At 49.7% G+C, this 14,323-nt stretch overlaps 2 protein-coding genes across 2 annotated transcripts in view; both read left to right on the top strand.

Moving 5' to 3' along the window:
* The window catches only part of ZWILCH (zwilch kinetochore protein), a 526,447-nt gene that overhangs the window by 203,160 nt on the left and 308,964 nt on the right, over positions 1 to 14,323 (top strand). The window lies entirely within an intron of this gene.
* SMAD6 (SMAD family member 6) overlaps positions 1 to 14,323 on the top strand; it is a 79,934-nt gene that overhangs the window by 4,136 nt on the left and 61,475 nt on the right. The window contains exons 2-3 of the mRNA XM_054451882.2: positions 6,029 to 6,085; positions 10,769 to 10,846. Coding sequence (XP_054307857.1) covers positions 6,029 to 6,085; positions 10,769 to 10,846 — 135 coding nt within the window. The remainder of the gene's footprint in view (positions 1 to 6,028; positions 6,086 to 10,768; positions 10,847 to 14,323) is intronic.

Here is a 14,323-nt window from a genome sequence, read left to right on the forward strand (position 1 = left end):
CGCCACTTCAGTGTGCAGCAAATGTTTGTTGAGCAATTACTCTGGGCCAGGCACTGTGCTGGGTGCTGTGGCTAACAGAGTGGAAATATGAGTAGGATCTGTGCCCTCAAGAAACATAATCTCACGAGGGATTTATGGGGGAGAGATGGGGGAAGAAGGGAAGTGTGCAGGGCCAGGTCATTGGGTGTGAACTACCAGAAGGCTATGGGTGTGTATGTAATAGGATGGCATGCAGGAGCTCCACAGCTCCAACCTGGAGCAGGACCTTGGAGGATGGGTCCGAGGAGAGGGAGCCAGCCAGCTCAGATTCAAGGTGCCAGGCACGTTCAGGTGGTTGGGCAGGGAGGGGAGGAGTGAAAAAGTTGGAGACGATGGACAGGACCACTCCTGCTACTACTCCTGGGACTAGGAGTTGGCTTGGGTGTTGGTTTGCATTTGGTGGTTTTGGAGAGGTACAGGTCAAGAGATACCTGGCAAGCTGCAGTAGAACGGTTCTTGACCATGGACCTGGTCCTAGGCTCTGCCCAGCTAGTAACCTGCAGCTTGACTTTGGATGAGTTACCTCCCCTCTCAGCCACCGTGCTGGTCAGTGGGGGTGGCTCTAGGAATATTCTTCCTATCTAAATCTGGACTAAGCCTTGGGACTTGATTCCCCTCCTTCTCCCAGAAGGAGGCGCTGTTGCCAGGGCTGCAGCACCCCAAGTCTCCTCCCGTTTCTTTGCTAGCTGCTAGCCTGTGGGGCCCCCATTCAGCCACCCTGGGGACAGCTGGGAGGACCGATGGTCAGGGAAGAGTTTCCAGTATGTGCCAGGTTGACCCTCTTGCCCCTGGCCTGAGAGCTGGGGGAGCCCTGGGCTGCCGACCCCGCCTCCGCCGCCTGGCCGCCAGCCTGGCTCCTGTAACTGGGCGGGCGCATAGCTGGAGCTCAGCGGTGCGCGTCCTGATAAGGAGACTGCGCCTTCCAGGGCTCTGGGGAGAGGGCCGGGGCACCGGGCAGACAGATGCGCGCACACACACAGCGCAGGCACACCGCTAGCGAGCAAAGTACACTGGAACACCGGCACTGAGGGACTCCCACCTGGCAGCAGTCACCTCCGCACCTTCACCGACCACCGCAGGGAGCCCCGGTGACAGGAGACCTCTTCCTGAGCAGTGTGGACCCCTGCTGTTCAGAGCCCACTCTCAATCAACTTGAGTTGTGGCCTTGGGGCTAGTTTCCTCTTTGGGCTTCTTTTCCTATATCTAAAGTAAGCGGTTGGAGGGAATCCCTGAGGGCTGATGTGCAGATTCCAGGCCACACAGGCCTCCGTCCCCTCCCCCACTCTGCCCCAGGCTTGTCTCGGAAACTGGGGTCCTCAGGAGGGGACCCACCTCTGCTGGGCATGGGCTAGGGGCCTCCTGGCCTCCCAGCCCGTGGGAGTCAGGCCCAGCTCTGCCTCCCCCTTGGGTGTCTTTCTGTCCCAGGAAAAGCCAGTTCGCTGAGCTCGGTGGGTGCCTATGTGGACGGAAATGTGGAGAAATACTTTAATCACAGCTCTAACCTGTGTTTACAGAGCTCCTTTCTCCTGAAAGTATCCATTAACTTCGGAATAAATCTCCTGCTCTTTGCTTCCCCACTTTTTTTTTTCTGTAATTATATTCAGTAAATTACTATTATCCAAATTGCGCCCGGGGAAGAGAGACAGAGCGAGAGAGAGAACTTCTAAACGACTTGAGGAGGCCGCCTAGGAAAACACAGGGTTCCCAGGCCAGGACTATAGGAATTAGAATGGGCTAGAAAGTTTTCCTTTTATTTGGCCTGGCATTATCCCTTTGAAATGAGATCAATTTCAAGTTGGGCTTCCAAGCCCCCGCCCTGCCCGGCTCAGCGGCCCCTAGCCCTGCTTGTCTGCTCCTCCTAGCTCCTCCTGGAGGTGAGGAAGGGGTGATAATGTGCAGTTTGCCTCTTGCTGGCGCCAGCCGGCCGCGCTGTTTATCTGGCTGCCAGGGGAATCTGGGCAATTAGGCTCAGCCGGCCTTAAAGTGCCAGGAGCTCCTTTTTTGCGTCTCCCATCATGGGGCTTAGGGTTGAGTCTTCAGGTTCTGGGGGCAGGAAGGACGGGCACTCAGGAGGCCCCCTCCCCACCCACAGCCCCTCTGTGGGAGGGGGGAAACTTGGCAACCCGGGAGGCATGTGGATCTTTTCCTAAGCAAGATGCTGAGCTGGAAAGATGGGGGTGTAAGGTAATGTCCCAAACTGAAACTTTGCCAGGCACTGGGAGAGGCTGTGAACTCTTTTCTGGCTTTAGAATTTAGGTCTAGATCCCAAAAGGCTAAGTACCCCCTGGGGGCTAACCAGAGGCATGCCTGGGCTGAGCTGAACCTTCTGGTGCACTGGCCCCTGGCTGACTGCTCTTGCTTCTGCAGGAAGTTGGAGGAGATTCCTGAAGTTGATGCCTCAGGCTGGATGTCCAAAGGGGGTTGGAGTTTCTGATGTCTTTCTGTCTCCCTCTCTTTTCTTTTTCTCTCTACCAGGTCCACTTCTTTCAGAGGGGCCTGCAGTGCTCTAAAAGTTCTCCTGTTAAAGTTTAGAGCATATTGGTTATTATTTTAAAATCAATACAACTTTTAAAAGTACTAAGACAACTTCTAAGAGGGGAGGGGACAGAGGGCTAGGTGGCAGCTCACAGTTTCTTTTCTGACCTTTGGTCTCACCCACCAAGTGTCCCACCTGAGTGCCCACCTTGCCCACCTGAGGTAATGCCCTGGGGCTCCACCAGTCCAGATCCACAGGGCACAGCCACATGGGAGTGGCGGCTGATTGTTACCCAGTAGTGTTGATAGCACATTATTCATAACAGCCAAAGAGAGGAAGCAACCCGAATGTCCATTAGCTGATAAATGGATAAATGAAATATAGTACATCTGAAGAATGGAATATCATTCACCCATGAAAAAGAACGAAGTCCAGCACCGAAACGTGCTTACAACATGGATGAACCTCGATGACTTTGTGCCACATGAAAGAAGCAGCCAGCCACAAAAGACCATATATTGTATGAAATGAAATGTCCAGAATGGGCAAACCCATAGAGACACAAAGTAGGTTGGTTAGTGGTTGCCCAGGGTTTTGGGGTTGGGGTCTAGGAAGTGACTGCCAATGGGGATGGTGTTTCTTTTTGCGATGAAAAAAATGTCCTGTGTTTAGATGGTGGTTGATGGTTGGACAACACTGTGAATATACTAAAAAACCACTGAATGGTATATTTTAAAAAAGGATGAATCTTAGGGTATGTGAATTATATCTCAGTTTTTGGAAAGGGTTACCTGATATTGGTCTCTGGCTGGCCTCCCCTATAACACCTGCAGCTACCTTCATGTGTGGCCTTGGGCAGGGCCTTCAGCAAGTGGGACCTTAGTTTTCGTATCAGTGAAAAGAAGGAATTGAGTTGGGTGAACCCCAAGGCCTCTTCTGTCTCTGACACTAAATCCTTGTGTTGTGGGGTGGAGTCTAAAGCCTTCATACTTTTTTAGTTGCCTACAATGGAATCTAGTGATTAGCTTTCAGTCCCTGCAGTTGTTAAACAGTTGTGTGCATACCATTTTGCCAGAGCTAATGGAAGCCTGGTGAGGTCCCTCCTGAACGCTTTGCAGTGCTCCACTAGCTGGCATGTCTCATGGTTCAGGTTCATGGATTTTCTATCTCACGACATTGGAACTCCCAACCCAGCTATGACCATGGGTAGCAGGTGTCACAACTCAAGGCCCGGGTAGCTCTTCCAGGTGGGACTTCATGAGCCTTTCCTGCCTTCCACCTTTTGAGTCCCAGGTAAGCAGCCCCTGGAAGAGATGCTGGCATTGGTTACAGAGGCTTGACTCCAGTCACTACTGCCCATAGTTGTCAAGATTCACCTTTGGGGACAAATCTTGGGGGCAGATGTTCAGAGCTCCATGCCATGTGTGGCCTAGACCTCAGCCAGTCAGATTTTTGCAAAAGTAACCGTAAGGAATTGCAGGCCTTCTGATAAGCTCATGGGGATAGTGGAAAGGGCATGGAGGTCAGAGACCTGGCTTTGGTTCTGGCTTCATACCTAGCTCCTGAGGGAGTCACTTCCACTCACCAGGCCACAGTCTTCTTCTCTGTACAGTGGAAGCAGTGACCTCAGTTCTCTTTTCCTGTGGAACTCCAGCCCTTCCTATGCCCTGCCTCTTATCCTGAGAGGCTGGTCCTCACTCAAGGCTGGCCTCTAGGCCTGAGAGCCCCCTAGATCCTCTTTCTGTACATCTTTGTCCACAGGTGCATTCAACTTTACCATTATCCTCATCCCAGTTGTCTGTGTCCACATTTAGTGAGCACGTTCTGTGCAGGTGGTGTCCCAGACCCAGCGGGGATGAATGAGTGTAAGACAGGGCATCTCTTGATTCCACCTCATTGGGTGGCAGAGCAGAGTCAGGCCTGGACTGGAATCCCAGCTCCACCATGACTGGCTCAGGGGACATGCACAAGTCAGTTTTCTCATCTGTAAAATGGGGATAATAATGTCATCTCATTTATTTTTTGTATTTTGAGAAAGGATTAAATAAAAATAGGTGCCTGATGAGCATAATTAACTACTCTGTACCTGAGGTCTAAAATAATAAAATTGAAAGTGATTGGCATGGAGTGAGACACAAGGTAGACACCGAGCAAATGTTCACGTCTCTCTCAGTGGCTACTCTGTGATTCACTTTTCCTTCTCCCTAATTTCTGTCCACAGAAAGTCTCTGTTTCTAAACCTCAGAGCTTTGACTTTGTTGGAAGTAACTTTGAGCTGGAAAAGCCGGGGTGGGGAAGAGGTGAGGCCTCATTGGGTGTATGGAGCAAAACAAATGCTCCTGTAACTAATTGTGGCTTATTACAATTGTGAAAAACACTTATTACCCCTTGTGTCATTACTGATACCTGCCTAATAATAGTTATTACCACTTTATTACCGCTGAGAGTTTGTTTTAGTTTGCGATTTGATTGTGTTTAGTTTCATTTACCGAAAATGAAGGGTCATTTCATTCATGCAAATTGTTACTTAGTTTAGCAAATTGTTACTTCCCATAAAGCAAGAAGCTAAGGAATTCTTCTGAAGGCAAAGTATATGTTTTTAAGGAGAAGTATTTTAGGCAAATGAAAGGAAACCCAAAGAAAAATATCATAGACAATAAGGAATCATAGCGTCTGAGCTGTGGAGAGCTTGTGTTCCACCCCTGTCCTTTACAAAAGGGGAGACTGAGGCCAACAGCTGGAAGTGACTGGCTTAAGGCCTCCTATTGAGATAGCTGGGTTTGGCCTTTTGGGTCCTAACCCTTTCAGCTGTCCTCCCCTGCACCTAGGAATGCTAGCTCTAATGCAGCTTGTTTGGACACGGGTTTCTGTGTCTGGGCCTTTGCACTCACACTAGGCTTGCCAAATTTAGCAAATAAAATGCAGGATGCCCAGTTAAATTCGAGTAACAGATAAACAACACACCATATTTTAGTATAAGTACACCCCCAATATTGAAAGGGACACACTTATACTACAAAATGATGCCATGTTTATCCAAAACTCAAATGTAACTGAGCATCCTTTATTTTATCCAGCAACCCTGGCTCTGACTTTCCCTGCACTCAGTTTCTCCTGTTAAAGTAGTAACAGTTACTGTTTATGGAGGTGTTTTTCGACAGTGCCAAGAGCTGCACTAAGCATTTTACATACATTATCCCAGCAAACCTGGGAGGTCTAGATGAGAATTATCCTCATTTTAGAGCTGAGGAAACAGGCTCAGAGAGGTGAAGTAAGTTGCTTGAGGTCACACAGCCAAAGGTGGCAGAGCTGGGATTGAGCCCATATCTGTCTGTGCCCCAAGCCTGTGGCTTTAACTGTTGAGGGGATTTGAGCAGCAGAGGAGGTGGGACAAAGGGAGGGCTTCCTGGATGCTGAGTTTATTATTTGAGGAAACCAGTAATTAAAAGCATGTAGAACCTGAGGTGTGAGCTCCCCCACCCTGGCAGTGACATGCTGTCTCCTGTCTTCCAGAATCTCCGCCACCTCCCTACTCTCGGCTGTCTCCTCGCGACGAGTACAAGCCACTGGGTAAGTGTGCCCTCCTTCCTACCCTTGCAGAGGTGTGTCCCGAACTGGGTCCCCTTCAGCCCAGTGTCTGTCCAGCCTCAGGGCTGGAGGGCTGGAGGAGAGGGGTGAAAGCCGGACTGGTTGCTGTGAAATGGGGTGAAGTTGTACAAACACTCCCACAGTTGGGCCAAAGCAGACCCAGCTTCTGCAGCAGGCTATTTACATCTCGAAATTCCACGGCTCATCATTAACCTCTCTGTGACCTTTAAACATGGGCCTGTCGAAGATGAATGGGTTTTGACTTACGCATCTCACTGGAGGTGGGTTGGTATTTCTGTGTCTCTTTCCTCTCTCTTGGGGCCCCCAGCCTTGGGTTATTCTCCTTTAGAGTGTATTAATTAGTAGTATGACAAATAGGTTGGGCATGAAGTCTTTGTTGAGAGGAGCTGTATATTTTCCCCCTTTTTAAGCCAAGATGTTCACTTGAGCAGAAACAACAATTGGAGTGTTAAAAAGGAATGTATATTGGTACACAAAGCCCCTGGCATGGACTGTCCCCTAGGTGAGCTTAGTGGAGTTGGTAATTTTAGACAACTCCCATTCAGAGGCAGAACATGTGTTCTGTAAAACCTTGAGCCTAGATGATCAGCCTATATTCTGGGGTAGATGTAAGTGGTTTCAAAAGTAGAGATTGTTGGCTCACGCCTGTAATCCCAGCACTTTGGGAGGCCAAGCGGGGCAGATCACTTGAGGTTAGGAGGTTGAGATCAGCCTAGCCAACATGGTGAAACCCCGTCTCTACTAAAAATACAAAAATGAGCCGGGTGTTGTGGTGCACATGCTCCCGAGTAGCTATAATCCCAGCTACTCGGGAGGCTGAGGCAGGAGAATTGCTTGAACCTGGGAGGTTGCAGTGAGCTGAGGTCATGCCACTGCACTCCAGCCTGGGTGACAGAGTGAGTGAAATTCTGTCTCAAAAAAAAAAAAAAAAAGAGTAGCGATTGTGGCTGGGAACGATGGCTCATGCCTGTAATCCCAGCATTTTAGGAGGCTAAGGTGGGAGGATTGCTTGAAGCCAGAAGTTCCAGATCAGCCTGGGCAACATAGCAAGACCTCATCTCTATAAAAAATATGAAAATTAGCTGGGTGTGGTGGCTCAGGCCTGTAATCCTAGCTACTTAGGAGGCTGAGGTGGGAGGATCGCTTAAGCTCAGGAGTTAGAGGCTGCAGTGAGGTATGATTGTGCCACTACACTCCAGTCTGGGGGACAGAACAAGACCCCATCTCTAAAATAAAAGTGGAGATTGCTTGGATCTCTGTTTCCTCTAGTGGGGTTTCAGAGCATGGGTTCTGAGGCAGAGAAGTGATGGAATCTGTAGGATCCTGATTGTGGCGCAAGTTAGTTTGGCCCTGACAGTACCAGGAGAGCAACTTTGTGACCCAAGCAGTTCCCGTGGGACTCAAGCTTTAAAAGACAGATGGCGTGGCAACGATGCTGCAACATTCCACCAAGTGACCGCAAAAAGTGGGTTTTGTTTGGTTTTCGGTAAAGGCCTCCTCCCAGTAGTGTGTGTCAGCATCATCTGGGAGGTCACTTCTTTTTTTCTTTGTTTGAGATGGAGTCTCGCTCTGTCACCCAGGCTGGAGTGCAATGGCGTGAACTCGGCCCACTGCAACCTCTGCCTCCCGGGTTCAAGCGATTCTTCTGCCTCAGCCTCCCAAGTAGCTGGGACTGCAGGCACACGCCACCATGCCTGACTAATTTTTGTATTTTTAGTAGAGATGGAGTTTTACCATATTGGCCAGGCTGGTCTTGATCTCCTGACCTTGTGATCTGCCCGCCTTGGCCTCCCAAAGTGCTGGGATTACAGGCGTGAGCCACTGCGCCTGGCTGGGGAAGTCACTTCTTAGTGGCATAGACACTCAGGCATGTCCACCCCAGTTTTCATTCCAGACCCCTCACCTGCTGTGAAGTCAGAAGTGCCCACCAGGTCCCTTCAGGAGTGTGACCTTCTCAGGCTGGGTGGGCAGAGGCTGTTCCACGAGGGTGTGGGAGTCAGCCACCAAACCATGGTGGCCACCCTATTGTTGTTCCAGAAGTAGGATTGTCCCGTGAATGGGGGAGCCTTAGTTCTCTTGGGAGCTGGAGAGATCATCTGGTAGAAGCTTGTCACTTAAGAGATGAAGAATCAAACCGAGTGAGGGCGAGGAGCTGCCCAGCTAATGAGCTGCAGGGTTGAGGCACAAACTCAGAGCAGCCCCCACTCAGGTGGGTGGCTCACTGTCCTTCCCTCGGAGGCCTGTCTCAGCATTTCCTAAGTCAGCATAATTGCACTAGTTGCTTGTAGGATCCCTAGTTCCATTAGAGAAAAAACCCTCAAAAGTTCTTAGTGAAAGTTCTTAGCACCTCAGTTTGAATGTCAAGGATCATCTCCCTGAGGGTTTGTCAGTTAGCTTGTGATAAAGCAGCAAAAATCAGGACACTGCCCAGCCCTGCAGAGTGACCATGTGGAAACCAACAATTGTCCCCATGGTTTTACAAATGAGACAACTGAGGCCCAGAAAGAGGAAGTGACACTTGCCAGTGGTCAAATAGCTCAGCCCACCACCTGTTTTTATATGGTTTGCAAGCTACGAATGGCCTTTATTTTTGACGTGGTTAAAAAAAAAGTCCAAAGAAGCATAATATTTTGTGACAACTGAAAATTACGTGAAATTCAGATTTTGGTGTCCGGAAGTGGAGTTTTACTGGAACACAGCCAGGCTTGTCCATTTCCATTTTGTCCATGGCTGAGGCAGAGTTGAGTAGTTGCAGCAGAGACTGTATAGTTCACAAAGCTGAAAATATTAACCTCTGGCCCTTTATAGAAAAAGCTGGTGAGCCCTGATGTTGCTTGACTCATAGTGGAGGCGGGACCTGAACCTGGAGCTCCAACTTGCAGATGGAGTTCTTCCTCCTTGAGGCTTGAGCAGTGATGGAGGCTGGGAACATTCTTTTGCACAGCAGCCATTGAGACACTGTCCAGGGCCTCACTAGAAACACAAGATGTGAGGGTTTGGCAAGGGCATGATAGGGACTTACTAGCTGTGAAAGGTGGAAACCGCTTGTCGTTTCCACTCTTCTGGAAACCTCACAATGCTGTCTGTGTTGGCTGTAAGGCAGTTCACTAAGAAATAAGACTCGGCTTGTGATGTTGCTACTTCAGATGAGAAGTGGCAGCAGGGCTCTGGGCACTGAGCACTTTGGGAACATTAGGTATTAAAAGCAAAACTCTTTGAGGAACTTCCCACTTGAGCATTGAGCTTTTTTTTTTTTTTTTTTTTTTTTTTTTAAAGATTTTCTGTGTGTCCTTATTTTTCTCCTAACATATTTTAACAGCAGATAACTTTTTCATTCCCTGATAAATAGTCCCGCGTTATTTTTTGGTATTATTTTCTCTTCCTTGCATTGTTGCTTTTTCATAAACAAAAAGCCAGTTCACTTCTAAGCCTCTGTGATCACATGAGACCAAAAAACAAAATAAAACCTAGAACACCCAGTCAGCATCTGGCAAGTGGAAAACGAGAGAGGGAAGAAAAAAAAAAAAGGCCAAATTGGTTAATGTTTTATCTTCCCGCTCCCCAAGCCATGTGGTAAAAGGAAAAAAATTCCTGCAGGATCAAATGGAATTCTAGCTAGTGAGGGCCTGGGCAAACGGTTTTATCCCAGGAATCCTTTGCCTGGAGTAGCTGTGCTGGGCCGGCTGGGGCCAGGTGGGGCCACCCGAGCCAGTCCTGGATTGTGCCAGCTGAGAAGATGTGTGTGCTGCAGGCCTTCCAACTCCTGGACAGGCCTGTCCCTTAACGGGGACAACACCCATTGCTGGTAGCAGAGGCACAGGCCCAAGAAAAATTTTCCAAGTCTGCCTGTCCCAAAAGGCATCGGCTTGTCAAGCTAGCAGCTCAGTGTTCTATAGAAAATGTGCAAAAGAATTTCTCTTTCTCATCTAACTGCTCTGCAGACGGAGGAAAAACCAATAATGTACATATGAAGTACTTAAAACTACTTTAAAAAAAAAAAAAAAAAGAACACCTTAAAAAAAACAGTCCAGGCATTAAAAGTTGCTCTTGTGAGCAGGTTTGGATGTTAGGGAGTGGGGGAGGGGAGAGAAAAAACAAAGTTAATCTGGGAGCAAATGCTTGAGCCCTTAATTAGAGGGGTGTAAGCGGGACAGAGTGAGGACGGCTGGTGACTTGTTAAAACAGTTTCCCCAGCTCTAGCGGGAGGTAGGAAGGAAGGAAGGAAGAAAGGAAGGAAGGAAGCAAGAAGGAACAACTTCAAGAATTTTAATGGTTGTAATTAAGTATAGCAAGTATGAATTGTTTAGGGGCTTAATTTAACCTTACCCACGGAGGCTCCAAGTTGCTACTTGCTCGGTCCCCTGAACTTGGGTTATTTCTGTGGTCAGGGCAATTGCAGCATTTTCAGGTACCAGCTTCACCACAGTCAGCACTTTCCAGAAGAGTTCCTGGGCTGGCTGGTCTGGTCTGGGGTGATCCTGAGATGGGGTTACAGGGTGACATCAGAAAGTTGGGAGGGACATGCTGCCCTTTGCAAGCACATACATCCACACACGTGCACATGTACACAGATGCATGAGAAAGAAGAAAAAAGAGAGCGCTGCCCCACGGCCAACTAAGTTCTCTTTTTCTTTCCTCCCACAGATCTGTCTGATTCCACATTGTCTTACACTGAAACGGAGGCTACCAACTCCCTCATCACTGCTCCGGGTGAATTCTCAGGTCAGCATTTTTTCTCGTTGTGCATTGCTGTTGTGTTGAAATTTATCAAAGGGGACAGCTGCGGAGGGGGCTTGGTGGAAGACTTTTTGACTTCCCCTCTTCTTTTTGTTTCCCTTTTCCTCCAATCCTTGGATGGGAAGGTTGCCAATGTTTCAGTCGCTCGTGTTCTTGGGGTTAAGAAAGTCTGTATGAGTGAAACCTGAAGATAACTTTTAAAGCCCCTGTCTACCATGTTTTAACCAGTTGTCTCTCTTGTCTCGCTTGGAAATGATAAAAGCTCAGAACAGCTCTCCCTCTCTCGTTTAGAAAGAGATCCTCTTCCCCCAGCTGCGAGAGGCAGCAAAGTGGATGTGGTGTACATTTGTCTTCCTCCTGTGCCCACTCCGGGAGAGGGACCAATGTGAAGGGTCAGAAGATTGGGGGAATTGGAGCCGGTTGAATGAGCTTGCAGGGAGGATCTGGCAAGCAAGGAGTTTGGCAAAGCCAGTGGTTTTTGTGTCTCTCCCTGAGCAGCGGATGCTGGGATAGGAAGCCGAGGGAACCGTGGTTTGGAGTCCTCTGTCCCATGCAATTAGAAGCTGGTCATAGGGACCCCTACATCCGGAGGAATACCTGAATCAAACTTTCCTTGAGAAATGAGAGGTTGGTGTTGGACTGGGGACATCGAGGGCCAGGGCCAAGGTCTGTGGGGCCCTTTGGGAGCATGGCTGGTGGCATGGTGGCCTGGCAGCATGCTGGCTGGGACTGACAGCCCCCCAGGCTGGGGCTGCATACCTAGTGGGCATGGCTGGATGGCTATGTGTCTCCATCTGAGCCATTCTTCCCTCACCCCACATCCATGCCATGGTAGCAGTCGCCAAAATCATAGCCATTTATTGAGTGTATGCTATGGCCGGCACTCCACTTGGCCGCCTTTATGTGCATTCTCTTGGAACAGCCATGGGCTGTTTGTCTCCAGGGTCTGTGCTCTTCATCACTGTTTTGTCCCCCACTTTTCTGCAAGGGCCAAATGTACCTTCAATAAATGTATTTCCCCTAAAGTCCTGTCATTCTTGATGTAGTCTCTCTGCAACTCTTAAGTATATGCAGCACTGGCTGCTCACGGCTGCCTGGCCATTTCCCCAGCCCAGAGCCTTTGCCCATCCATTCCCTTCTCACCAAGGCATGGGAGCTTACAAGAGTATGGCTGTTGCAGAGATGGGGAGGCTGGAAGCGGAAGCAGGAATGTGACTTGCCACACAGGGTCCCACAATGGGCAACCGGGTCCTGGGCTGTGGTGGTCCTGGGGTCCAGGTCTTCGGGGTCCTATTCCTGAGTGCCTTCTGGTCTCTGGTGGCTCCCCTCATTAGAGTACTTCCTTCTCTAATAATTTATTTCCCTCAAAGGGCCAACCAGATGAACACAAGTTAAAATTTCAATCCTTTCTTTTTCCTCTGCACCTACATGAGTGAAAGCCACATATAATTTTGAAGCAAGGGGCTTGAAAGTATTTCTGAATTTACGATTTTATGTCACTGCCAGCCCTCAGATGGATTCCATTGGTGTTGGTTGTCTGGACAGATAGGTAATTTTTTGGCATACTCTTTCTCCCTATTGTTAATGGTGGAAAGTCTGTGTGTGTGTGTGTGTGTGTGTGCGCGCGCATGTGTATACCTTACAGTTTTAAGGTGTTTGCAGATGTAATCTCATTTGATCCCAGCCATTCCAGAGGGGGCCTGGTGTGGCTCAGGCTGAAAGGACCAGACCCCCAAGCACTGTCAGGAGGCCTTTCCCTCAATCCAGAGGCTGGGAAGTCTCAGGAGACCCCAAGGCCATTAGTTTTGTTACCTTTGGGCCTCACTGGGCCTGTGTCTGAGATTTCCGCCTGGATATCCCAGAGCAGTCTTTGGTACCGGGTGGTGAGAAGGTCCCTGCTACTTGTGACTGTGCAGAAGGACTGTGTTGGAAAATGTGTCCAATGCTTTAGAATTCTAAGGAGCAGAAGGATTTGGGGAGGAAATTGGGGATTTCCTATGCCAAGGACATTGAGTGAGGTCTTGAAGGACTTTGGTCTGAGTTCTGGGTGGCCTCAGTAGGTGAATGGAGTGTTTCCCTTTGTGTCATCCTGGTCCCTTCCAGGGATGCCATGTGTGGAATGTTCCCCCCTGAGGGCCCACTGTTAGCTTTTCCAGCTTGCTCTGTGCTCTAGGGATCTGAGGTCCTGTGGGTTAAGCTGCCCACCTGCCTACTGGGAGCCCAAAGACATGGGGCTGTGCTGGCTGTCACACTGGAGGACATATTCAGGGAGGGAAATGGCCTAGGGGTGACAGGTCTTGGTGGATGGTGAAGGCATGAGTCATTCTGCAAAATGGGATGCAAGGTTGTGTGGGAGGGCAGGACCGGAGGTGAAGTCAGAAAGGTGAGGGGCAGAGGTGTGCACAATGTGTTGGGCCAGGCCAGGGCATTTGATGGCTAAGGACAAATAATGATGATGGTGCTGATGATGACAGCAGTTGACATTTATTGACACTCACTACATGTTATGCACTTTGCTAAGTGCCAGCATTCTCCATTTCATTGACTCCTTACCACAACCCCGTGAGACAGGTGTGATTCTCCCCATTTCATAGAGGAGGAAACTAAGGCTCATTGCTGGGCCAACTGCCCATAATGTAAGTGGCAGGCTTGGAACGTGAGCCTGGACAGTGTGACTGCCCAGCTCCCACCCTGAGGGCCCTGCCCAGTGTTCTACAACAAGCATCCCTGTTCCCTTCCCCAAGCCAGACCCTGGCAGGAGCAAAGCAAAATGATCAAAAGGAGCTTGGTGGACACCTGTCCTGATTTAAGTACCGGGGAAGGGGATGAGGGGCTAGCAAGCGTGCAGGGCGGCTCCGTGCCCTTCCAGGCCACTACTGGACAAACCCTGGGGACCACCCAGAGATCACACTACTCGCTGGCCTGGCCTTCCATCTCCCAGAGTTCTCGGGGTCTGCCGATCCCGAGAGCCTTGTCACCCTTAGTGTCCTGGGATGTACGTCATCCCCAAACAGGGTGTCTGCAGCCCCAGGATGGAGACTGCCCTAGTTTGTCTCGCACAATGACAATCCCAGTGCCGGGCCTGGGACTCTATCTGTTTTATCCAGCTCCATGGTCTCTGCTTTACTTCCCTGTCCTGTTGTTGAGGCCACTTGGGGGAAGAATGGGCCTCTTGAGGCTTAGTCCCAGGCCCAGGCAGGCAAGGAGGCATGAGTGGGCAGGGCGAGGGGCCGCAGGAAAGGAGACTCACTTGCTTCAGCTCTCTGCTGAGTAGTTGATGGAAAACCTTCATTTGGTCTCTACATCAGCTCCCAATTTGGATACGTGATTCCCTTGTAGAGGGGGCTAGTGGCCTCACCAAGGTCACTGGGGAAGGGGGTGGTGGAGGGAGGCTAGAATGCAGAGCTTTAACCCAATCTGGAGACCTTACACCTGGAGTCTTTGATGGGATTTGGGAAGAAT

The sequence above is a fragment of the Pongo pygmaeus genome, chromosome 16, assembly GCF_028885625.2.
Source record: "Pongo pygmaeus isolate AG05252 chromosome 16, NHGRI_mPonPyg2-v2.0_pri, whole genome shotgun sequence".
Taxonomy (NCBI): domain Eukaryota; kingdom Metazoa; phylum Chordata; class Mammalia; order Primates; family Hominidae; genus Pongo; species Pongo pygmaeus.